Genomic DNA, 27,863 nt, shown 5'->3' with positions numbered 1-27,863 from the left:
TATGTTGTTTCAACGTTGTATTTCTGTTGTAGAATATTGGTTGCGAAATGACCACAATTCAATGGTCAAGTCAACGTCAGAACCCAACATTGATTAAATATCGTCAAAATGCATGTTGTTTCAACATTGTATTTCTGTTGTAGAATATTGGTTGGGAAATGACCAAAATTCAATTGTCAAATCAACGTCACAACCTCTCATTAAATAAATGTCATCAAAAAGCATGTTGTTTCAATGTTGTATTTGTGTTGTAAAATATTGGTTGGGAAATGACCACAATTCAATGGTCACGTCAACGTCAGAACCCATCCATCCGTCCATCCATCTTCTTCCGCTTATCCGAGGTCGGGTCGCGGGGGCAGCAGCCTAAGCAGGGAAGCCCAGACTTCCCTCTCCCCAGCCACTTCGTCCAGCTCCTCCCGGGGGATCCCGAGGCGTTCCCAGGCCAGCCGGGAGACATAGTCTTCCCAACGTGTCCTGGGTCTTACCCGTGGCCTCCTACCGGTCGGAGGTGCCCTAAACACCTCCCTAGGGAGGCGTTCGGGTGGCATCCTGACCAGATGCCCGAACCACCTCATCTGGCTCCTCTCGATGTGGAGGAGCAGCGACTTTACTTTGAGCTCCTCCCAGATGACACAGCTTCTCACCCTATCTCTAAGGGAGAGCCCCGCCACCCGGCGGAGGAAACTCATTTCGGCCGCTTGTACCCATGATCTTGTCCTTTTGGTCATAACCCAAAGCTCATGACCATAGGTGAAGATGGGAACGTAGATCGACCGGTAAATTGAGAGCTTTGCCTTACGGCTCAGCTCCTTCTTCACCACAACGGATCGATACAGCGTCCGCATTACTGAAGACGCCGCACCGATCCGCCTGTCGATCACACAATCCACTCTTCCCGTCAGAACCCAACATTGATTAAATATCGCCAAAATGCATGTTGTTTCAACATTCTATTTCTGTTGCAGAATATTGGTTGGGAAATGACCACAATTCAATGGTCAAATCAACGTCAAAACCCAACATTGATTAAATATCGTCAAAATGCATGTTGTTTCAACATTCTATTTCTGTTGTAGAATATTGGTTGGGAAATGACCACAATTCAATGGTCAAATCAACGTCAGAACCCAACATTGATTAAATATCGTCAAAAAGCATGTTGTTTCAACATTCTATGTGTGTTGTAGAATATTGGTTGGGAAATGACCAAAATTCAACTGTCAAATCAACGTCACAACCTGACATTAAATAAATGTCGTCAAAAAGCATGTTGTTTCATTGTTGTATTTGTGTTGTAAAATATTGGTTGGGAAATTACCACAATTCAATGGTCAAATCAACGTCATAACCCAACATTGATTACACGTTGTCAAAAAGCATGTTGTTTCAACGTTGTATTTGTGTTGTAGAATATTTGTTGGGAAATTACCACAATTCAATGGTCAAATCAACGTCATAACCAAACATTGATTAAATGTTGTCAAAAAGCATGTTGTTTCAATGTTGTATTTGTGTTGTAGAACATTGGTTGGGAAATGACCAAAATTCAATTGTCAAATCAACGTCACAACCTGACATTAAATAAATGTCGTCAAAAAGCATGTCGTTTCAATGTTGTATTTGTGTTGTAGAATATTGATTGGGAAATGACCAAAATTCAATTGTCAAATCAACGTCACAACCTGACATTAAATAAATGTCGTCAAAAAGCATGTTGTTTCATTGTTGTATTTGTGTTGTAAAATATTGGTTGGGAAATTACCACAATTCAGTGGTCAAATCAACGTCAAAACCCAACATTGAATAAATGTCATCAAAAAGCATGTTGTTTCAACGTTGTATTTGTGTTGTGGAATATTAGTTGGGAAAGGACCACAATTCAACGGTCAAATCAACGTCACAACCTGACATTGAATAAATGTCGTCAAAAAGCATGTTGTTTCAACGTTGTATTTGTGTTGTAGAATATTGGTTGGGAAATTACCACAATTCAATGGTCAAATCAACGTCATAACCCAATATTGATTAAACGTTGTCAAAAAGCATGTTGTTTCAACGTTGTATTTGTGTTGTAGAATATTGTTTGGAAAATGACCAAAATTCAACGGTCAAATCAACGTCAGAACCCAACATTGATTAAACGCTGTCAAAAAGCATGTTGTTTCAACGTTGTATTAGTGTTGTACAAACGTAGAATATTGGTTGGGAAATTACCACAATTCAGTGGTCAAATCAACGTCAAAACCCAACATTGAATAAATGTCATCAAAAAGCATGTTGTTTCAACGTTGTATTTGTGTTGTGGAATATTGGTTGGGAAATGACCACAATTCAACGGTCAAATCAACGTCACAACCTGACATTGAATAAATGTCGTCAAAAAGCATGTTGTTTCAACGTTGTATTTGTGTTGTAGAATATTGGTTGGGAAATTACCACAATTCAATGGTCAAATCAACGTCATAACCCAACATTGATTAAACGTTGTCAAAAAGCATGTTGTTTCAACGTTGTATTTGTGTTGTAGAATATTGTTTGGAAAATGACCAAAATTCAACGGTCAAATCAACGTCAGAACCCAACATTGATTAAACGTTGTCAAAAAGCATGTTGTTTCAACGTTGTATTAGTGTTGTACAAACGTAGAATATTGGTTGGGAAATTACCAAAATTCAGTGGTCAAATCAACGTCAAAACCCAACATTGAATAAATGTAATCAAAAAGCATGTTGTTTCAACGTTGTATTTGTGTTGTGGAATATTGGTTGGGAAATGACCACAATTCAACGGTCAAATCAACGTCACAACCTGACATTGAATAAATGTCGTCAAAAAGCATGTTGTTTCAACGTTGTATTTGTGTTGTAGAATATTGGTTGGGAAATTACCACAATTCAATGGTCAAATCAACGTCATAACCCAACATTGATTAAACATTGTCAAAAAGCATGTTGTTTCAACGTTGTATTTGTGTTGTAGAATATTGTTTGGAAAATGACCAAAATTCAACGGTCAAATCAACGTCAGAACCCAACATTGATTAAACGTTGTCAAAAACCATGTTGTTTCAACATTGTATTAGTGTTGTACAAACGTAGAATATTGGTTGGGAAATTACCAAAATTCAGTGGTCAAATCAACGTCACAACCTGACATTGAATAAATGTCGTCAAAAAGCATGTTGTTTCAACGTTGTATTTGTGTTGTAGAATATTGGTTGGGAAATTACCACAATTCAATGGTCAAATCAACGTCATAACCCAACATTGATTAAACGTTGTCAAAAAGCATGTTGTTTCAACGTTGTGTTTGTGTTGTAGAATATTGTTTGGAAAATGACCAAAATTCAACGGTCAAATCAACGTCAGAACCCAACATTGATTAAACGTTGTCAAAAAGCATGTTGTTTCAACGTTGTATTAGTGTTGTGCAAACGTAGAATATTGGTTGGGAAATTACCAAAATTCAGTGGTCAAATCAACGTCAAAACCCAACATTGAATAAATGTCATCAAAAAGCATGTTGTTTCAACGTTGTATTTGTGTTGTGGAATATTGGTTGGGAAATGACCAAAATTCAATGGTCAAATCAACGTCAGAACCCAACATTGATTAAACGTCGTCAAAAGCACAACGTTATATTTGAGTTGCTCAACGTCAGGACCGAATTCAACAGGTTTTCAACGTTGTTTTAACGTCTTGTGCCTGCTGGGAATGCTCAAGGCAGAGGAAGTGGACAAAAAAGGGAGGTAAAAGCGCTGACACTAACTTGGCACCAAACACTGGTTAATAATAAAGCCAGAACTGTCATGGCAAGTTTAAATAGACATTCCACAATTGACTAAAATCAAAATGAAAAAAAAAAGGAATATTTAAATCAACAACAAGTTCCCAATGTTGTTTTAATGCCTTGTACCTGCTGGGTGTACTCCTCATCAATATCCCAGCAACCAGATTACTTTAGTCCTGATTAAATGCTTACTTGAACTGAACTTATCCACAGCTCATGACACATGGCCTTGGCTGTAAACACAAACATCCCCCCAAAAAAACACTTGGTCGGTATAATCATTTACATTGCTTTGTTATGTTATATTATCCTTATATCAAAAGTGCACTAAAATGAAACAAAGTAGAATTTTTTTATATATTTTTGACACGGGGGTCACAAATTGGTCAACTGTCTTTTACGTCCAGGATTATTTGTAGCATTTCCCCGCACTTTTTAGAAGCCGTATCGTCTTTTTCTTTCTTTCTTCTTTCTTTCTTTAGTTTATTGCGAACATGAACACACTTACAGTATAATACATCACACAATTTAATATAATTTCACTTTACACCATGTCCGAAAAGGAGTAGGAAGAAGCAAAGCTTATTTAATCTTACGCCTTTCCCACTTCAGAGCGTTTACAAATACATAAGTTCATTTACTGACTTATTTTTGTAGCACAATGACGTCCGTGAATGATTAATACAGCAGTTTTTCATGATAAACATACTGAGATGAAGAATATCTTATTTTCAATAAGATTGAAAGTGTTTCTCATAATTATTATTCTTTGTACTTTGAAAGCGCTATTAATTTGAACAACCTCTTAAACTGGATCATATCAGTCCATTGTTTAACTTCTTTACTTAATCCATTCCATATTTTAATTTCACATACTAATATGCTAAAGGTTTTAAGTGTTGTACGCGCATACAAATGTTTTAAATTACATTTTCCTCTGAGGTTATATTTCTCCTCTTTAGTAGAGAAGAATTTTTGTACATTCTTTGGTAGCAGGTTATAGTTTGCTTTGTGTGTAATTTTAGCTGTTTGCAAATTCACTATGTCGTGGAATTTCAGTATTTTTGATTCAATAAATAAAGGGTTTGTATGTTCTCTATATCCAACATTATGTATAATTCTAACTGATCTTTTTTGTAACACCGTTAATGAATGAAGTGTACTTTTGTAGTTATTTCCCCATGTTTCTACAAAATAACTCTGATATGGTAACACTAGCGAGCAGTGGAGTGGAGTGGAGTGATTTTTGGTCTAGCACAGGCCTGGGCAAATTAAGGCCACAAGCTTTTCAATCTGGCCTGCCGGACATTCCCAAATAATATTTTTTAGATCTTTAAGATGGAAACTGTAGCTGCCATTATGATGTGCAGTGATGTTTTCAAATGACCGTAAATCTTGAACTATACAAAGTATTTCAATGGTTGGAATCTGCGCTTTTGCATGATATTCTAGTTACTATGGTCATCTAAGTCACAGCAGGCACCAAGCAGTGTGGGTGGAGGAGCGTTTCCACAGAGTGTTTCCAGAGTGTCAGCCTGAAATGCGGGTGTCAGGGACAGACACGGAAGGAGATTTTCACAACAAAGTTCTAAAGTTTAGTGATATATCAGATATATCAGATTGTAGGTGGGTTTATTTGTACTCTTCGCGTTCATATTTCGCTGTTTTGTTGCATTTCGCTTGATTGTAAAATATGTAGACGGAGAGTGGGTGTGACGTTCATATGTTGTCAATATTCAGTGTTTTATCGTTCATAGTTAATATTGTAAATCCCACATTCTTTATTTTCATGTACATTCTGGGTGTCTCATTCAGTAAAAAAATTTTTTTAAATTCCATTCCTTTTTTTAAGGCGGTCTGTCATAACGTTTTTAGCATTCAATCAGACATTATTGTGAGGTTTTGTATTAGTGTTCCTAAAAAGAGATATACCGGCCCCCAGACACATTTTTTTTCTCTAAATTTGGCCCCTGAGTCAAAATAATTGCCCAGGCCTGGTTTCGAACATGTTTTGCTTTATTCATTATTGACATGTTTCTTGCTACTTTATGTTGTATATTATTTTACATGACATTTACAGTTCAATTTATCACCAATCATCATACCTAGAAATTTGGTTTCATTTACTCTTTCAATTTCTATTGCGTCTATTTGTATTTGTGTTTGACTTTCCCTTCTGCTGTTACCAAATAGTATTATTTTAGTCTTACTGAGATTCAAAGATAGTCCGTTTTTGTCAAACCATCTTTTTAATTTCTTCATTTCTTCTTGGACCCCGACTTAAACAAGTTGAAAAACTTAATCGGGTGTTACCATTAAGTGGTCAATTGTACGGAATATGTACTTCACTGTGCAACCTACTAATAAAAGTCTCAATCAATCAAAAAACTGTTATTATCTGCATTAGCTTCCGTGTGTTCTCTCCTGAACAAAACGCTGTTGTATCATCCGCAAATAATACTAACTTTAAACCTTTTGTAACTTTACAAATGTCGTTTATATTGAGATTGAACAATTTTGGTCCTAGTATTGATCCCTGAGGTACACCACAGGATATATTTAGCGTTGTAGACGTATTGTTTCCTGTTCATTAAATAACTTCTAATCCAGTTTAAGACCAACCCTCTGAACACAAATAACCCCCCAAAAAACACTTGGTCGGTAAAATAATTTACATTGTTTTGTTATGTTATATTATCCTTACATCAAAAGTGCACTAAAATGAAACAAAGTAGAATGTTTTTATATTTTTTGACACTGGGGTCACAAAATGGTCACCTGTCTTTGATTATGTGTAGCATTTTCCCGCACTTTTTAGAAGCCTTATCGTCTTATTGACGATGCTTACAGTCTGACATATTGATATGTGGCCAGCCAACAACTGTACGCTCTTATTGACATTATTAATCCACCTTGCAAGCACATAACAGCGGCCAGACCAAGCTTGAGATGTTGCTGTTAAGGAAATAGGGACAAACAGGATGTGGGTGTCCTCACATTGCACCCCCAGTACAACGTACACTATACGGGCCCGAATAGTCTCGTCATCCTGGAAGTGTGTGTGATGATAAAGATGGAGATATGATGTCTCACCTGGTCACATATGTAACCCAATCCTGTCCGTCGTTGTGCTCCGTCTTCAGTGCTCCCACCAAGGATCCAAAGTCATCCTCCCGATCATCGCATCGCTGCTTCGACGTCTCCCCGGGAAGAGCACCTCGTCTTCGGCGTGGATCTGCAGGTTGGCATCGTTCATTTGAGAAACTTTTTTTTTTTCTTTTTTCGCCCCCCTTTGCTGTAATTTGCTCTATTCTTAGCACCTCGCCGCTAAACACATAATTGGATCATCCCCGCGGCTTGACAGCGACAAGTCAGGAGCGTCCAATAGCCGGAGGCGAGAGATCAGCCACGCCGATTCAACTAATCCGTCTGACGGGTCCTTCCTCCCGGAGGTGTGCGCCACTCGGCGCCCAGGGAAGGACGAAGCGGCTCGGGCGGGCGGTCGGTCGGGAGCTCCAGTCGGCACAATGATCATAACACTGCGGGCTCTCCTGGAGCAAGGGGTAAGTCAGTCAGCGTGCTAGCATGCTCCTTACTGCGGGAGTCTGCACCGGGACGTCCAGGTGGCGCTCCTTTGCGCTTCTCTGCAGGCCCTGCAGGGGCATCTGCGCATGGGGGGCACACGGAAATAGCCAGGAATGGATCATTTAACTACTGTACTTCACTGTGCTGCTAAGTTGTACAGTAGTGCATGCAGTGCTGCAGTATGAAAACAACTGCTATGAATTTAAGAGTCCTGCAGAATCTGTATGTCATATACTGGGTAATAATAAAGGGCTAAATCATTGTCACAATTCTTAAGTTAGTATATAATCTAAAAACATTGCACCTCACTTTTTAAGGGGTTTTCTGCACATTTGACATTCACAAAATTGTTACCTTTGGACTATTGTTGTCCCGATACCAATATTTTGGTACCGGTATACCGATACCAAAAATGTATTTCGATACTTTTCGGTACTTTTCTCAATAAAGGGGACCACAAAAAATTGCATTATTGGCTTTATTTTAACAAAAAATCTGACGGTACATTAAACATATGTTTCTTATTGCAAGTTTATCCTTAAGTAGAATAGTGAACATACAAGACAACTTGTCTTTTAGTAGTAAGTAAGCAAACAAAGACTCCTAATTAGTCTGCTGACGTATGCAGTAACATATTGTGTCATTTTCCATTCTATTATTTTGTCAAAATTCTTAAAGGCCTACTGAAATGAATTTTTTTTATTTAAACGGGGATAGCAGATCCATTCTATGTGTCATACCTGATCATTTCGCGATATTGCCATATTTTTGCTGAAAGGATTTAGTAGAGAACATCGACGATAAAGTTCGCAACTTTTGGTCGCTGATAAAAAAAGCCTTGCCTGTACCGGAAGTAGCGTGACGTCACAAGTTGAAAGGCTCCTCACATTTCCCCATTGTTTACACCAGCAGCGAGAGCGATTCGGACCGAGAAAGCGACGATTACCCCATTAATTTGAGCCAGGATGAAAGATTCGTGGATGTGGAACGTGAGAGTGAAGGACTAGAGTGCAGTGCAGGACGTATCTTTTTTCGCTCTGACCGTAACTTAGGTACAGGGGCTCATTGGATTCCACACTTTCTCCTTTTTCTATTGTGGATCACGGATTTGTATTTTAAACCACCTCGGATACTATATCCTCTTGAAAATGAGAGTCGAGAACGCGAAATGGACATTCACAGTGACTTTTATCTCCACGACAATACATCGGTGAAGCACTTTAGCTACGGAGCTAACGTGATAGCATCGGGCTTAACTGCAGATAGAAACAAAAGAAATAAACCCCTGACTGGAAGGATAGACAGAAAATGAACAATACTATTAAACCATGGACCTGTAACTCCACGGTTAATGCTTTCCAGCCTGGCGAAGCTTAACAATGCTGTTGCTAACGACGCCATTGAAGCTAACTTAGCTACGGGACCTCACAGAGCTATGCTAAAAACATTAGCTATCCACCTACGCCAGCCAGCCCTCATCTGCTCATCAACACCCGTGCTCACCTGCGTTCCAGCGATCGACGGAGCGACGAAGGACTTCACCCGATCATCGATGCGGTCGGCGGCTAGCGTCGGGTAGCGCATCTGCTATCCAAGTCAAAGTCCTCCTGGTTGTGTTGCTGCAGCCAGCCGCTAATACACCGATCCCACCTACAGCTTTCTTCTTTGCAGTCTTCATTGTTCATTAAACAAATTGCAAAAGATTCACCAACACAGATGTCCAGAATACTGTGGAATTTTGCGATGAAAACAGAGCTTTTTGTATTGGATACAACGGTGTCCTAATACTTTCGTTTCAACCATTGACGTCACGCGCATACGTCATCATACATAGACGTTTTCAACCGGAAGTTTCGTGGGAAATTTAAAATTGCACTTTATAAATTAACCCGGCCGTATTGGCATGTGTTGCAATGTTAAGATTTCATCATTGATATATAAACTATCAGACTGCGTGGTCGGTAGTAGTGGCTTTCAGTAGGCCTTTAAGGACAAGTGGTAGAAAATGAATTATTAATCTATTTGTTCATTTACTGTTAATATCTGCTTACTTTCTCTTTTAACACTTCTGTTAAAATGTGATAATCACTTATTCTTCTGTTGTTTGATACTTCACATAAGTTTTGGATGAGTCCACAAATTTAGGTTTCGATCTGATACCAACTACTTACAGGATCATACATTGGTCATATTCAAAGTCCTCATGTGTCCAGGGACATATTTCCTGAGTTTATAAACATAATATAAATGTAAAAAAAAAAACGGAATAAGATTTTGTGATGCTAAAAAATCTCTATGTATTATCAACATAGTAGTATCGACTAGATACGCTCCTCTACTTGGTATCATTACAGTGGATGTTAGGTGTAGATCCACCAATGGCGTTTGTTTACATTCAGGAACGGCGTCATTAGCGGTGACGCCGGTGAGCTACGGTGTGTAGTGAAACATGTTAAGCTATTCCTCGTCCTGCAGGGATGGTACTTGTAAGAAACTTACTTTATTTGTCGCCATGGATGCAAGGATTAGTGATTTAGAAGTAGCTACAACACTGCAAAATGCGGATGGATTTCAGCCACTAGCTAGCTAGCCATGTCTTAAAGGCCTACTGAAACCCACTACTACCGACCACACAGTCTGACAGTTTATATATCAATGATGAAATCTTAACATTGCAACACATGCTAATACGGCCGGGTTAACTTATAAAGTGCAATTTAAAATTTCCCCCTAAACTTCCGGTTGAAAGCGTCTTTGTGTGATGACGTATGCGAGTGACGTCACTAGTTAAACGGAAGTATTGGTACACCTTTGAATCCAATACAAAAAAGCTCTGTTTTCATCTCAAAATTCCACAGTATTCTGGGCATCTGTGTTGGTGAATCTTTTGCAATTTGTTTAATGAACAATGAAGACTGCAAAGAAGAAAGTTGTAGGTGGGATCAGTGTATTAGCGGCTGGCTGTAGCAACACAACCAGGAGGACTTTGACTTGGATAGCAGACACGCTAGCCGACGCTAGCCGCCGACCGCACGGATGATCGGGTGAAGTCCTTCGTCCTTCCGTTGATCGCTGGAACGCAGGTGAGCACGGGTGTTGATGAGCAGATGAGGGCTGGCTGGCGTAGGTGGAGCGCTAATGTTTTTATCATAGCTCTGTGAGGACCCGTTGCTAACTGTGTATTTACATGTCCACGGTTTAATAGTATTGTTGATCTTCTGTCTATCCTTCCAGTCAGTGGTTTATTTATTTTGTTTCTATCTGCATTTGAGCCCGATGCTATTACGTTAGCTCAGTAGCTAAAGAGCTTCACCGATGTATTGTCGTGGGGATAAAAGTCACTGTGAATGTCCATTTCGCGTTCTTGACTCTCATTTTCAAGAGGATATAGTATCCAAGGTGGTTTAAAATACAAATCCGTGATCCACAAAAGAAAAAGGAGAAAGTGTGGAATCCAATGAACCCTTGTACCTAAGTTACGGTCAGAGCGAAAAAATATACGTCCTGCACTGCATTCTAGTCCTTCACTCTCACGTCCTCATCCACGAATCTTTCATCCTCGCTCAAATTAATGGGGTAATCGTCGCTTTCTCGGTCCGAATCTCTCTTGCTGCATTGTAAACAATAGGGAAATGTGAGCAGCCCTCCAGCCTGTGACATCACGCTACTTCCGGTAGGGGCAAGGTTTTTTTTTATCAGCGACCAAAAGTTGCGAACTTTATCGTCGTTGTTCTCTACTAAATCCTTTCAGCAAAAATATGGCAATATCGCAAAATGATCAAGTATGACACATAGAATGGATCTGCTAACCCCATTTAAATAAAAAAAAATTCATTTCAGTAGGCCTTTAAGGGCTTTATAGGCCAAAAAAAAGGTATTTTGATTGCATTTATTTAATATTTAGAATGAAAAAAAAACCATCATCATGTCTCTCATAAGGATTGTGAGCGATAGGCAAAATAAAAAGTGTAGTTCCCCTTTAAGTTAAATATGATCAGTGGTGTCCTTTTGAGTCAGTGCTGTCCAATGTTCGTAACAACGGCGTTATATAATAACTTTTACTAGTAACGAGGAATCTAATTAATTACTTTTAAGTCTGTTACAACGCCAATAGAGATAGCTTGATGTAACGTGGCACGCTACTTTAGATGTGGTTTTATGTCGACAGCAAGGCAGCAATTTAAAAAAAAATTACAATTAGACATTGGTCCAAGCACTGCTGTCACTCACTCACAACCATAGGAGAAACAAATATGTGTATCCGTGTGGTTGCAGTTTGCAGTGGTGTACAACTGCACTGCTTGGGAGGTGTCAATAATATACTGTTGGTTGATTTTACAGCAAAATATAAAACATAATAATATACAATATTTTACTGTAAAATGAATGATACGATTTTTTTAATTTACAGTAATGCACTGTGAAAATAACGGCCATAGATTATACCATTTAAAAAACAACAACTGGCTGCTCAGTCACAAGAACTTTACCAGAAAAATAAAAGCAGTACAGTTACAGTAATCCATCCATTTTCTACCGCTTATTCCCTTCGGGGTCGGTTACAGTAATGCACATTGGAAAAACAGCCATCGTAGATTTTACGGTAAAAATAACTGCCAGCTCAGTCCAGCAGAATTTTAGTGTTAAAATAACAGCGGTACCGTTTTTCAATTTACAGTAATGCGCTGTAAAAACAGTAATCGTAGATTTTACGGTAAAATAAACTGGTAGCTCAATCGCCATACTTTTAGACTTAGACTTAGACTTAGACTTAGACTTAGACTTCCTTTTTATTGTCATTCAAATTTGAACTTTACAGTACAGATAAGAACAAAATTTTGTTGCATTAGCTCATGGTAGTGCAGGATAAAAAATCAATAAGGTGCAGATATAAATAAATAGATTACTGTACAGATAAATATATTGCACTTTTGCATATGCATCCACGTTTATGGATATATGTTATATTGTCTTTATATTCCAGCAAGTTAATCCATTTTTGGGGGGAATTGAGGGGATTATTATGATGCGTTCAAGAGTCTTACGGCCTGAGGGAAGAAGCTGTTACAGAACCTGGAGTTTCTGCTACGGAGGCTGCGGAACCTCTTTCTAGAGTCCGGCAGTGAAAACAGTCCTTTTACTCTTAACATAAAAGTTTTTTTATTTACAGTAATGCACTGTAAAAACAACAACCATAGATTTGACGGAAGAAATAAACAAACTGTCAGCTGAGTAACAGCGGTACTGTTTTACTATTTACAGTAATGCACTGTGAAAACAATGACCAAAAACTGGCAGCTCAATTATCATCAGAATTTTATTGTAAAAATAACAGCACTATCATTTTTTGTATTTACGGTAATGCACTGTAAATACAACAACTATAGATTTAAATACAACAACTATACATTTTACGGTGGCGACTTGTCCAGGGTGTACCCCGCCTTCCGCCCAAATGCAGCTGGGATAGGTTCCAGCAGCCCTGCGACCCCGAGATGAACAAGCGGTAGAAAATGGATGGATGGAATTAAAGTGGTACCATTTTAAAATTTACAGAAATGCACTGTAAGAACAACGGCCTTGGGTTTTGCGGTTAAAAAAAAAACTGTTAGCTTTGTCACTAGAATTTTAGTCTGAACATAAAAGTGGTACAGTTTTGTCATTTACAGTAATGCACTGTAAAAACAACGACCATAAATTTGGGGGTAAAAAACTGGCAGCTCAGAGATCAGAATTTTACCATAAAAGGAAGTTTGGTGTATAAACCCCTGTAAATTTTACAGTAATACATCTGGTGACTGAGTTTTTAACAGTTAAATCTACAGAATGTATTTGATTAGACTTAGACTTAGATTTAGACACACTTTATTGATCCACAAGGGAAATTGTTCCACACAGTAGCTCATTTACAAAGGATGAAAAGAGTAAGGATGGAAAGGATAAGGCACACAAGGGCACAAAAAGAGGGCGAAAACAAAAGGTATAAAGTAGACTAAAAATGTACCATAGTAGCAATATAAAATATAACATACATGTAATATTTACATATTATATATACATTATATAATATATAGTGATATATTATTATATTATATTAGATTTTTATACAATATATAACAAATCCCAAATACCATGTACAGTATTACAGTATATGTAACAGTATTGTATTGTATTGCAACATTAAGGGCTATACAAATTAAATTAGATTGATTGTGTGAATGTGAGTGTGAATGTTGTCTGTCTATCTGTGTTGGCCCTGCGATGAGGTGGCGACTTGTCCAGGGTGTACCCCGCCTTCCGCCCAAATGCAGCTGAGATAGGCTCCAGCACCCCCCGCGACCCCAAAAGGGACAAGCGGTAGAAAATGGATGGATGGATGGATGATTGTGTGAATGTTGTCTGATGTCTATCTGTGTTGGCCCTGCGATGAGGTGGCGATTTGTCTAGGGTGTACCCCGCCTTCCGCCCGAATGCAGCTGAGATAGGCTCCAGCAACCCCCGCGACCCCAAACGGGACAAGCGGTAGAAAATGGATGATTGATTGATTGATTTATTGATTGATTTGATATTTCACAGAGTACATTATAGTTAGTAATAGCCAATATATTTGAACAAAGCCACCTTGTTACATTAATACCGCTCTGGCAGTATGAAACAGAGTATTATTCAATGCAAGTATACATGTCTTGTACTAGATCAGGTGTACCTAATGCGCGTTTTTTTAACCAAATTTCCTTTAAGAAAATATACGTAAATCAGAGTACGCAATATAAAGTAACAAAAAAATATGAAAATATTTAATATTCAAACATATTAACATTTGACCTTGTATGGTGTGTTGTAAGTGTTCTATGGACGGTCAGAAGTACTTTTACTTTGCACTGTCTTTGCAACATATGGTTAGTTTGTAGGGGAGAAAAATCATCATAATCATTTTCCTTTTCCAAAAAATGTTTGGGTTTTGTCTCTGCAAAAATGAGAATGTTTTTTTGACCTCTGCATAGCAGTGATTATGTCTAAGCTCGTCTATGGTATTTACCTGCATAGCATTTGCAAGAGCTCAATGATCAATGTAGTGGTGTTATAGTATAGTATATTACTACATATGGTATTTTTCCCCAAGTATTGATAGCCGGATAGATGAGGCGGAAGGAAGAGCTAATGGAGGTGGGTGTGTCTCTGTGGAGGAATGACGTACTACTGGTACGCGCATGCGCACGGCCCTCCCCCGCTGGTCCCGGCCTGTCAGAAGCAGGCAGATGGAAACGTAGGCAAGTGGATCGGGGTGAGGTCATGTATTTTTAAGGCGCACAACGGAATAAAACCGCTTTGCACCGGCGGCATAGACGCATAGTCCCGCTGCTCCGGAACATTACATCGCACCGGCTGCGGAGTTTTTTTTCTCTCCACATTTCAGCACCGAGGTAAGATGAGGACCCGAGAGCGCCTGTTCTTCGGACGTGCTCATTGTTTGGCCGTGGGGGGAGGGTCGTGTGTCATTTTTACGTGCATGCCGCTCTTTAACGACGTATAGCACACGGAGGTGTCGGTTCCTCTCCTATTTTCTCCTTTTTACGTCTACCCGTGAACGCAGCATCGGCTCATAGACGCTGTTTAACAAGCAGGCCTCGTCCTATACATACCGTAGTGTCATATACATGCTTAGTGTCATATACCATACCATAGTGTCATGTGCCATACCATAGTGTCATGTGCCATACCATAGTGTCATATACCATACCATTGTGTCATGTGCCATACCATAGTGTCATATACCATACCATTGTGTCATGTACCATACCATAGTGTCATATACATGCATAGTGTCATATACCATACCATAGTGTCATATACCATACCATAGTGTCATATACATGCATAGTGTCATATACCATACCATAGTGTCATATACCATACCATTGTGTCATATACCATACCATAGTGTCATATACATGCATAGTGTCATATACCATACTATAGTGTCATATACCATACCATAGTGTCATATACATGCATAGTGTCATATACCATACCATAGTATCATATACCATATCATTGTGTCATATACCATACCATAGTGTCATATACCATACCATAGTGTCATATACATGCATAGTGTCATATACCATACCGTCATATACTGTACATGCATAGGGTCATATACCATACTATAGTGTCATATACCATACAATAGTGTCATATACCATACCATAGTGTCATATACATGCATGGTGTCATATACCATACCATAGTGTCATATACCATACCATAGTGTCATATACATGCATAGTGTCATATACCGGTACCATACCATAGTGTCATATACATGCATAGTGTCATATACCATACCATAGTGTCATATACATGCATAGTGTCATATACCATACCATAGTGTCATATACCATACCATAGTGTCATATACCATACCATAGTGTCATATACATGCATAGTGTCATATACTATACCATAGTGTCATATACCATACCATAGTGTCATATACCATACCATAGTGTTATATACCACACCATAGTGTCATATACATGTATAGTGTCATATACAATACCATAGTGTCATATACATGCATAGTGTCATATACCATACTATAGTGTCATATACCATACCATAGTGTCATATACATGCATAGTGTCATATACCATACCATAGTGTCATATACCATACCATAGTGTCATATACATGCATAGTGTCATGTGCCATACCATAGTGTCATATACATGTATAGTGTCATATACCATACCATAGTGCCATATGCCATACCATAGTGTCATACCATAGTGTCATATACCATACCATAATGTCATATACCATACCATAGTGTCATACCATGGTGTCATATACCATACCATAATGTCATATACCATACCATAGTGTCATATACCATACCGTAGTGTCATATACCATACCATCATAGGAGCCGATCCCACGGACAAGTGGGATTGATGGCAACTTTCAATCTTTAAAATAATTTTCGAAAAATCAGTTTTATTGTAGTTAATTTTGTGGCGAGTTTGGTCCATTTTACAAAAAAATAAAGCCACAAATAATATCGGATATTAACGTCTATTTTTTTTTAAAAATACACACACACACCGAGCACCCACTGGCAGAAATGTAGATCGGCGCCTAAGCATACCATAGTGACATATGCCATACCATAGTGTCATATGCCATACCGTAGTGTCATATACCATACCCTAGTGTCATATACCATACCATAGTGTCATATGCCATACCATGTTGTCTAATACCATACCATAGTGTCATATACCATACCGTAGTGTCGTATACCATACCAACTCTGCAACTCTGCGCGTAGCTGCCCGGGGTCATGTGGCCAAGGTCAGCTCACTGGAAAATATAAAAGACATCCGCTCGATATGTCTTTATCACTGACTCTCCTCCAGTGACTTCAAAATGAGCTGACCCGTTCTCATCTTTCTCAATGCTGCCGCTCTATGACAGAACACGTCTCCGGAATGAAAGGATTGTGGCTTGTGCAATTCCCTCCCAAAATGATGACACTAGCTTATTTTTCAAATATTTTTGTAAAAGGAAGCAACCGTGTGTTCATTTGGTGTTACACGCACCAGCCTCTTGACAATCTAATGTCATCCAATACTAGAGCTGTTCCAAAAATAGATTTACGCAGAAAATAGTCAATTTTCATCGACATTGTCAGCAAGTTATTATTTCAGAGATCAGTAAATGGTCAAAAGGGCTGTCTTCCTGTTTGGACTATAATCAGTAATATAAATCACTGCAACTCTTCTGCTCCTGAACCGCTGCACATGAAAGGGGGAAAACTACGGAGTTTGGTTGAAATGTATTGCAAACATGTATACAGTTTCAACATGATACATCACATAGTTGTAATTTGATTTACGACATGTCCGAAAAGGGGTAGGAAGAAACAAAGCTTACTTAATTCTACCCCCTTTTCCACTTCATAGCAATTATTAGAGTGTCCACCCTGGGATCGGTAGGTAGTGAGTTCAAACCCCGGCCGAGTCTTACCAAAGACTATAAAAATGGGACCCGTTACCTCCCTGCTTGGCACTCGGCATCAAGGGTTGGAATTGGGGGTTAGATCACCGCTGCTGCTCACTGCTCCCCTCACCTCCCAGGGGGTGAACAAGGGGATGGGTCAAACGCAGAGGTTAATTTCACCACACCTAGTGTGTGTGACAATCATGAATACTTTATTAACACGTATAGTGTGTCCCGAAAGTTTTTACAGCTTTTTCCACTATTTGTTATGTTACTGTCTTATTCCAAAACGGAATAAATTCATTTTAGTCCTCAAAATCCCACAATGACAACGGAAAAGGTTTTTTTGAAATAAGTTAGCAAATGTATTCAAACTAAAAAATCTGAACATTGCTGCATTAAATGAATACAAATTCACAATGTCATTATAGGGTATTGTCTGTAGAATTTTGAGGAAAAAAATGAATGTATTCTGTTTTGGAATAAGGCTGTAACATAAAAATAATGCGGAAAAAGTGAAGCATTGTGAATACTTTCAGGATGCATTGTATTTTCACTCCCTGTTGTCATTTTATAACACAATGAACTCTAAATTCAACTGTTCTCTTAATAAATATTTGAGTCAGTTATGATTCACGTGGTAAGCAGAAAAATATCTTATTTTCAACAAGTTCAAGACGTTAATCATAATTCTTTCTTCCGTGTATTTTGTAGACACTTGTAATTTGAACAGCCTCTTAAAATGGACACCGTTTGACTTCTTTGCCTAATCCATTCCATAATTTAATCCCACATAGAGTACTGATATGCTAAAGGTTTTAAGTGTTGGAAGTGCATACAAATGTTTTAAGGTAAACGTTTCTCTAACGTTATGTTTGGTAAGGTTAATTTGTGTCTATTTTACAAAATTGTTTTTTGGACACTGAATTTAAGTGACAACATTTTTGCGTATACATTTTGTGAACTGAATTTTTTACAACAAATTATGCTGACAAATTCTTTGAATTAAAATTCTGTGTGAAAAAAAAAAAACGTGAAAAAAAATTAAGTATAAACAAAATTCAGTGCAGAAAAAATTCAGCGGAGGAAAATTCAGAGCAGAAATATTTGTTGCTTCAAAAGGCATGACCCACTTCCAGCATTCACAGACTAAAGCACCTCATTGGCTGCTTCGGAGACTTTTTTTTGATTGATTGAGACTTTTATTAGTAGATTGCACAATACAGTACATATTCTGTACAATTGACCACTAAATGGTAACACCCGAATACGTTTTTCAACTTGTTTAAGTCAGGGTCCACGTTAGACAGGGTCGATTGCTTCAGTCTTAATTTACTGGAAGTGGGTCTTGAGTTTTGAAGCAAGGAATATTTCAGCACTGATTTTTTTTACATTGAATTTTGACACAATGGATTTTAAAAAAACTGTATTTTAACATACACAAACAAACACACATTTTCTCACAAGTTTTTAATTAAGGAAATGGTCAGCATAATTTGGTGTAAAAAAAAAAATTCACTTCACAAAATTCTAACATAAATTCAGTGTCAAAGAAAAAATATTTCGTTATAAAGACACAAATTAACCTTTATAGATAACTTGTCAAAACATGCACTCTTTTTGTATTGCCTGTCTTGTTATTTTTCTACATGCATGGTTATTCAGCACCAAATTATGAATCTATAAATTGGCATAGCTTGAAAATTTTCACACAGTTCAGTACGCTCCAAAAAACACCCAATCTTACTTTAGGGTGTTAAGCCGAATCGCTGCAAAATTTGCCTGTTAAGCATATTTTAGCAAAATGGGTTGAAAAAACACACCTTTGCAAGGGTCACGGGTCACTTAGCAACTGTTTGCTTATAAGTAATTCCCCATTTGTCTAATATAATTATTATAACAGTTTAGTGATATCTGTGGTAGGTGTATGCACACTACTACTTTAATTTATAGTAGTATTTAGAAATGTGATTTACAAAGCGCTACAAAACATCCCCTTTCACAGTCACAATTGTTGGTGATATGATAATTTGTAGACTAACAAATACATGGCTACTAATTTCCGCCGATAGCCTCTCTCTAAGCGTCACCCAACATTCATTCACATTTATCAGGGTTGGCAGTGGGAGCGAGGTGGGAGTAGTGTCTTGCACAATGGCAGTGACGAGGATGACGGAAGCCAGATTCAGACCAGAAACCCTCAAGTTTCTGGATGTCTGCTCTACCATATGAGCCATGCCCCTCCTGCCCTCCCAATCTAGAGCTGCAGCTATCGATTATTTTGTTAATTGAGTAATGATCTATTGATTAGTTTGTTAATCGGATACTATAGCCTTAATGCATTTTGTTGGGAAAATATTTGAAATAAACCAAATAAACCATTTTTCTGCTTGCCATAACCTTTGTTCTTTAAAAAAAATTAAATAAATACACATCATCAAAATTTAAAATCGCACTTCTAGAAGGTGTGCATTGATAAAAGTAAAAAAACAACAACAACTCTGCTTTCAGATCACAGCATCCGCACACCACTGCTCTCATGTGCGCTCTATTACAGCAGCTATTCCACAACTATATCCGTGTATTTAAAATGGTGGGCATTCAATGCAGTCTAATTTTTATTAGTTACACTCATTAAACAAATCAATTAATCAAAGTTTTAAAAAAAAAAATCAATTTATACAAGGGTCACAAATGTATGTAGCGACTGTCAGAAAGCGGCTTGAAGATGGTCTGTAAAACATAATCTATGCAACACTTTGACCAAATAACCACCATTACATGTTATGTAGACCACAAGGAAGTGTTTTACATTTAGAAAAATATATATATATATATATAACATAGTATAATATAATAATATGACTCCCTTAATGCGCCCTATAATCCTAATATATGAAAAAAGATCAAAAATTGACCATTAATCAGCAGTGCGCCTTATATTCCGGTGCGCCCTATGGCCCGGAAAATACGGTATATATAAATGACTTTGTGAACTAATCAATTATTCTTCACAAAGTAATTTTTGTTGATGACACAAATGTATTCATGTCACACAAACAATCCTGAAAGCCTTCAAGCTATTGTCAATAGTGAATTAGTTAAAGTAGATAATTGGTTCAAATGTAATAAATTATCCTTAAATATAAATAAAACAGACTATTATATTTTGTTCAAATAGAAGCCGTAAAAGTTTTAATAGGATACTGATAAAATAAAATAAAAATGGTAAAGCAATTGAGAGAGTTGAGAGCACTAAAATCCTTGGTGTACATATAGATGGATTTATACATTTCAAAAGCCATATTGAATATTTCATGAATGTATGTGATCTAATTATGTCGGTGTACTCTCAAAATTGAGGCACTTTCTTCCTCTTAACGCTCTCCTATATCTGTATCGGACTCTATTTGAACCACATATAAACTATTGCAATGTCGTGTGGTGTAACACGTACCCCAGTTATCTTGAAAAACTGGAGATTCTTCAAAGGAGCGTCATACGTGTTATATCATGGGCAAACTTTAATGCTCCCTCAAATCCTCTTTTTTATGGGTGCAATCTTCTGAAGCTTACTGAGTGCAACAGATTCCACAGTGCTTGTATTAAGTATAACGTAGTATACGGATTAAATTCTAGACTCTGCCAGTGACCACTATTTGTCATAGACATAACACCAGAAGTAAACCTTTATTAGGAGGGGAAAATGGTCATCTAAAGTGTACAAGCTTTATCATAGCCTGTAGATGCCCGATGATCTGGAATGAGATTGATAGCTTTATAAATTAATCACATTCTTTAAACATTTTTAAACATTCCGTTAGTGTTGTCTCTATACCAATATTGTGTTACCGGTACCGGTACCAAAATTATTTGGATACTTTTCGGTACTTTTCTAAATAAAGGGGACCACAAAAAAATGCATTATTGGCTTTATTTTAACAGAAAAATCTTAGGGTACATTAAACATATGTTTCTTATTGCAAGTTTGTCCTTAAATAAAATAGTGAACATACAAGACAACTTGAATTCTAGTAGCAAGTAAACAAACAAATGCTCCTAATTTAGCTGCTGACGTATCCAGTGACATATTGTGTCATTTTCCATTCTATTATTTTGTCAAAATTATTAAGGACAAGCGGTAGAAATTAATTATTAACCTACTTGTTCATTTATTGTTAATATCTGCTTACTTTCTCTTTTAACATGTTCTAGCTACACTTCTGTTAAAATGTAATAATATTTTATTCTTTTACATTGGTTTTGGATGATACCACAAATTTGGGTATCAATCCGATACCAAGTCGTTACAGGATCATACATTGGTCATATTCAAAGTCCTCATGTGTCCAGGGACATATTTCCTGAGTTTATAAACATAATATAATTTTTTTTTAAATGAAAGATGTTGTGATGCCAAAAAATATCGACGTAATCATAGTAGTATCGACGAGATACGCTATTGTACTTGGTATCATTAGAGTGGATGTTAGGTGTAGATCCACCCATTGCGTTTGTTTACATTTTGACGCCGGTGAGCTACGGTGTGTCGTGAAACATGTTTCTGGGATGCTGGGATGATACTTGTAAGAAACTTACTTTATTTGTCGCCATGGAGGCGAGGATTAGTGATTTAGAAGTAGCTAAAACACAACTTTAGCCGCTAGCTAGGTAGCCATGTCTTAAAGCACCTCTTCCTGAGGGCGTTTCAGTATTATAACTTCACCTTTATCGTTAGTTTTTAAGCCAAAATGCGTCCGTTCTCCCTTTTCTATCTACACACCTTGTCTAATTGTAAGTACTCCGTAATTGTGCGCTGCCGAACATGCTCCTCTGCTCGTAAACCAGCAATGACACGACTCGACACGGTGTGGGGGGTGGACCGGTACTTTTTAGAGGCGGTATAGTACCGAATATGATTCATTAGTATCGCGGTACTATACTAATACCGGTAAACTGTACAACCCTACATTCTGTATATTAATCTACATCAACATAGAATGAGGTGAAGCAATCTTACACCTGTAGAAATAGTGTCAGAGCTGGAACAGAGGCGGGACGCTGCCTGTGTGAAAGAGTGTCCCTCAGGACAAGGGTGTGATGTTTCATAACTGACACTCCTCCTTTCTGCCAAACGGTGGTGTTGAAAGCAATTAGTTTAAAATCTTTTACGTCCATCCATCCATTTTCTATACCTCCTACCCTCATTAGGGTGGATCCTATCCCAGCCAATCGCCGGGCACGTTTAGGCACTCACATTCACGCCTATGTAGACAAGTTCGTCTCCAATTAACATAACATGCATATTTTTGGCATGTGTGAGGAAGCCGGAGTACTCCGAGAAAACCCATGGACGCTTTGGAAGAATATACAAACATGCACACAAAGATGTCCAAAACCAAATCTCCTGACTGTGTGGCGTACATGCTAAGCACTGGGCTACCGTCAGGCCACGAAATTATGTTAATTATCTGTTTGTGGGATGCCTTGCTGCTGTGTGAAAGTGCACACAGTCACAGCGTTATTCAATTCATTCAGCTAGCCCAGGGGTCGGCAACCCAAAATGTTGAAAGAGCCATATTGGACCAAAAATCTGTCTGGAGCCACAACAAATTAAACGCCTTGTATAAGTCTTATAATGAAGGCAACCCATGATGCAAGTGTCTATAATAGCTATATTAGCCTACTATCAAAATGACTATGTGTCGCAGGCTGACGCAAATCTTTGTTGACACAAATGTTGAAATGTAATTATTATTCTACACCAGTGGTTCTTAACCTTGTTGGAGGTACCGAACCCCGCCAGTTTCATATGCGCATTCACCGAACCCTTCTTTAGTGAAAAATACAATTTTTATTTTTTTCAAATTCAAGACAAAGTTATGTTTTTGGTAACACTTTAGTATGGGGAACATATTCTAAGTAACAAATACTTAATTTAAAGTTATTTGGACACTAGGGGAACATATTCTTAGTAATAAATACTTAACTTTGGAGTTATTTGGTTAGGGTTAGGGTCAGGGTTAGAGGGTCAGGGTTATAATAAGGTAATGCAGAATAAGGCATTAATAGGTACTTAATAATGACTAGTTAAGAGCCAATATGTTACTAATTTGCATGTTAATAAGCAACTAATTAGTGGTGAATATGTTCCCCATACTAAAGTGTTACCATGTTTTTTTACTGGTGCATAAAATGAACCGTGCATGAACATCACCTGGTTCAAAGAACAAAACCAACACAGTGCATAAACTCACAACAAATTGCACACCTGCAAACCAGTTAGCTGTCGCCGTATCCGTAATACACCGATAGGGAGAAGTTTGTATTTACACGATGAGTCGGGTGTGTATTGACCTCCGCCGAACCCCTGAGGCCGACTCACCGAACCCCTAGGGTTCGATCGAAACCAGGTTAAGAACCACTGTTCTACACATTTTTACAACATTAGAAAACATTAGTAAAACGGCGGCTTCTCAGAGGGTGAGATAACTCCTGGAAATTACTGGCTTAGAATGGCCAAAGGTATAGATTAGTGAATCCAAGTTAATAGGAAATTCGGTAATAACTGATAATACGGTATATCTTAATAATGATCGAATTGTACGTAGGGCCAGTATCAAACAGTGGCGGGCCGTGCGTTTCTCACCTAGGCCTTCAGTGATGTCCTACTTAGTCCGACTTCACCTCTCAAAATACCGTAACCCTCAACACAATGTACAAAACTGTCTGTTTTTCGGCGCATTTAATATTCAATAAACCCGGTTCAGCAATTAAAACATATTTTACATGGTACTGTCAAAATTAAAAGAATTGTATAAAACGAATAGAAACATGAAAACAATTAAGAAATAAAATATTTGAACTTACAATTTGTAGCACCCATTCGAGGCCATATAAGCCAGTGGTACTGCTCATAGTTGGTAGATTCGTGTAAATGTGGCAGGTAAACCAATTCACCGCCGGGACAGCTTAGCTAGCTTCCGGTGTCGGCCGACCTCGTCTCACAATATCTAGTTTCTCTTTAGTATCCTTCTTGAAAATGGCCTTGCAAATATATATCTGCCACCTAATCAACATTTTGCTCTCCTTCTTTGCGGGTTAAAAAAGTGAGCACCAGTGAGTTTTCTGTGGCTTTCTATGGCTTGTATGGCTCCGGTGCCACATCTTGTTTTCGCAACTTGTGATTGGATGCCCAATCACAGGACGTGTAAATGCCACGTTCAACGTGAGGCCAGCTAGAAGGCCTTACTGCAGGGATGTCATTTGCGGCCCACAGGTCATTTTTTAACGGCCCCACGGCACATTCTAAAAATACGATAAAAATAAATAAAAAACATAAAAAGTAGTATAAAAGAGTAACAGGTAACAATAAAATGTTGCTATGTTGACTCTAATAACACTAAGCTGTCATGCAGGCTGTTTCTTTCTTTAAAACATAATAATGAATCAAAAACAATGTTATTATGAATTATTGACCTATTCAAGGCTCCAATTAGGTCACATTAAATATTCCACTTTGAGATATTTTTGGGGGAAAATGTTGCATATTTTGTGTTTGCCATATAAAAAACTATGTTTTTTTTTTTTAAAGAAGGGCCTAAAATGAACAAACAAGGAACATAATAAACAAAAATACAACTTATAATTGACGGATAGATCTGAAGTTGATCTCGAGACTATTGTGTTAACAGTTTTTTTTTAAATTACGATTCATTTTTTAACACTTTACTGAGCAGGACCCTTTTGGATCCCCAATCATTTTAGTGGGACTTTTTTTTTTTTAACTGTCATTGCTCAAAAAATAATAATACATTAAAATCAATGTTGTTATGAGTTATGTTATGAGCTCCAATTATTATATAATCTGAAATGTTCCACTTTAAAATTTTATTGGGGGAAAATATTTCATATTTTGTGTTTTTTCCATAAAAAACTGGGTTTTCTTTGACAAAAAGGGCATACAACTTAAATCTAAAAAAAAACAAACGTTATATTGACAGATATACCTAATGTTGATCTAGATATTTAAACTTTGAATAATAATAATAATAATACTACTAAATAATGACATTTTTTTTAAAAAGTAACCTAAACCCTTTGGAGTCCCTGGTATCAAGCCTGAGTGGAGGCCTAAATGTATATTTTTTATACATATATTGGTTTTTAAAATAAAAAATATCAAAATGGCCCCCGCTTGCTTTGATTTTTCAGTGTGCGGCCCTCAGTGGAAAAAGTTTGGACACCCCTCCCTTACTGACAACAACTCGTGATCTGATTGGCTATCGCAATTATCTATCAACCGTATGGTGTCAGTTCACTTACAGTGCACAGACGCCCGCATTGTTGATTCTGAAGGCCCCGGGCATATTTCGTACAGCATGGCAACATAAGCTAGCTGAATTCTGATTGGATACAAACTCTAACCTAAAAACAACAGCATTGGAAAGAGCATATTAATACTTTTAGATATTTAGGGAAAGTAAATAAAAAATACTTTTATCTTTAATTATGATCATGATTTCTGGTTACGTTAGGCCAGCAGAGAAGGCCTTGTTGGCCCTGATGGCACACCACTGGTATCAAACAAGGCTAAATGGCTACCAAGCCGCACTTTGGACACCCCGACATCGTGAAAGTGTAACCTGGAGGTGATCGATTTAATCATTATAGGAAGACGTATGTTCTTGGCAATGCACTCCAGGAAGTACAAAGATTTATGATATGTCCACGTCCAGAGCACTTGGCTGCTGCATTGCTGACAACAATCGTAATTGATTTGACAGGACATTAGTTGATGCAACGTGTAGCTAGAAGTGCACAGAGTTTCCTCACTACCCAGGCATTAATATCAACACAGAAGGTTACTAAAGACTATTGCTGTCGTCTCCCAGGCGCCGACTCTGCCTTTAATCATCGTGATGGATTGCAGTTATTGCTGAAGGTAATGGCGGTCAGTAGTAGCCATTGCAGTGCTGCTATGAGCATAATTGTCTGCCTGTGTGTGTTACACAAGCGTGTCTATTTTCATGTTATGAGCGAGGCGGATGCTGCAGACGTCTTTGTGACGTCGGGCGAACAGACGGAGGACTGAGTCTTTTTTTTTTTTCTTCTGGCAATTATAACCCCTGATACGGACTGTGTGTCGGTAGAGCAGGGAAAAGGGATAGACAGGGGGTGGGGGAGGTTCTCGCAGGAGTCTTGAAATTGCTTGAATTCTAATTCAGCCTTATCTGAAAAGTGCTGACATTTTTTTGGAAGGGGGTGCTGGAGGGATCCTTGAAATTGTAAATAAGACTCAACACACAGCTATTAGTGTGTACATAGCTGGCAAGTGAGTAGCAAGATAAGGTGTCTTGTCTACAGTCCAGCATAGTGGTGGTAGTGTCATGGTCTGAGGCTGCATGAGTGCTGCCGTCACTGGCGAGCAGGAATTCTATGGGAGTATTATTGGAGCAAAATTACGTGTATCTCAATCTGTGCGCGTGTAATCCAATTCGCGTGACTGTGTACTAGTGTTGCCCCAATACCAATATGTTGGTACTGTTTAGTTATTGTGCACTAGACACTTTATTTTGTTTGTGGCATTCAATACCACAAATCAATCATTTGATTTGCATCAATACCAGCAAATTCTAAATTTGGTAAGATAAAGTTAATGAAAATGTGTTATTTTTAGGGGTGTAACAGTATGTGTATTTGTATTGAACCGTTTCGGTATGGGGGTTCCGGTTCGGTTCGGAGGTGTACTGAACGAGTTTCCACACGGACATATTAAGTAGCGTAACGCACGTTGTGTAAACAATGCACACCGAGGCACAACACACGGCATGCTAGCAGCTAACAGGCTACGATAGACTGACCATACGTCCTCTTTTCACCGGACATGTCCTCTTTTGCGGAGCTGTCAGGGCGGAGTTTCTTAAATGCCTCAAATGTCCGGCATTTTGAGTTAGGGTTGCGTGTATTTTCAATGTACGTTCAGGGCTAAGAAGGGGTTAAAAACAAAACAAATTGTGTGCGTGTAGTAGAATTTCTGACCTTTTGACCTATATTTCTTGTCTTTTAAGAATGTCCGCTCATTTTCAATACTCTTGTATTTTTGTGCCATTGAATGGACCAGTTGTGGGACAAAAGTGAATATTAAGTCGTGCCAACCTGTCTATAGAATGTGTTGACTGTCTAAAGGATTCGAGTTGTTATGGAACAGATAGGAAAAGCAAAACACGACATTGACGCACTCGATAAGGAACGATGACGCACAACAGACATATAAAAAATGGCAGAAGACCGGAACTCGGGGTTGATTTTGGCTTGTGTGTGTCTTGTGTGCTCTGGAGTACATTGTGTCTGCTTGCACAGACAACTTAATTCAACCTGCACTTCTGATAATGGGTAAATAAATTTGTTGTACTAAACTACTTTTGTTGCCTGCTTAAGCTTCGGACAATCCACTACACGCGCAGCAGCATTGGTGAGGG

At 38.1% G+C, this 27,863-nt stretch overlaps 2 protein-coding genes across 7 annotated transcripts in view; one reads left to right on the top strand and one right to left on the bottom strand.

The window, feature by feature from the left end:
• ptpn20 (protein tyrosine phosphatase non-receptor type 20) overlaps positions 1–7,422 on the bottom strand; it is an 85,774-nt gene extending 78,352 nt beyond the window's left edge. For all 3 annotated transcript variants that reach the window (XM_062058099.1, XM_062058101.1, XM_062058102.1), the window contains exon 1: positions 6,886–7,422. The gene's annotated coding sequence lies outside the window, so the exon portion shown is untranslated. The remainder of the gene's footprint in view (positions 1–6,885) is intronic.
• Positions 6,797–27,863, top strand: part of LOC133657144 (mitogen-activated protein kinase 8-like) — a 48,215-nt gene continuing 27,148 nt past the window's right edge. The window contains exons 1-2 of one of the 4 annotated variants that reach the window (XM_062058107.1): positions 6,797–7,033; positions 7,110–7,355. In XM_062058107.1, coding sequence (XP_061914091.1) covers positions 7,320–7,355 — 36 coding nt within the window. In that variant the 5' untranslated portion in view covers positions 6,797–7,033; positions 7,110–7,319. Of the gene's footprint in view, positions 7,034–7,109; positions 7,356–14,620; positions 14,802–27,863 lie in introns of those variants that run through there. The other 3 variants (XM_062058109.1, XM_062058106.1, XM_062058108.1) reach the window with 3 other exon arrangements.

The sequence above is a fragment of the Entelurus aequoreus genome, linkage group LG09, assembly GCF_033978785.1.
Source record: "Entelurus aequoreus isolate RoL-2023_Sb linkage group LG09, RoL_Eaeq_v1.1, whole genome shotgun sequence".
NCBI lineage: Eukaryota > Metazoa > Chordata > Actinopteri > Syngnathiformes > Syngnathidae > Entelurus > Entelurus aequoreus.
Note: the sequence above shows the minus strand (reverse complement) of the source record. Positions and strands in the feature narration are given on the sequence as shown.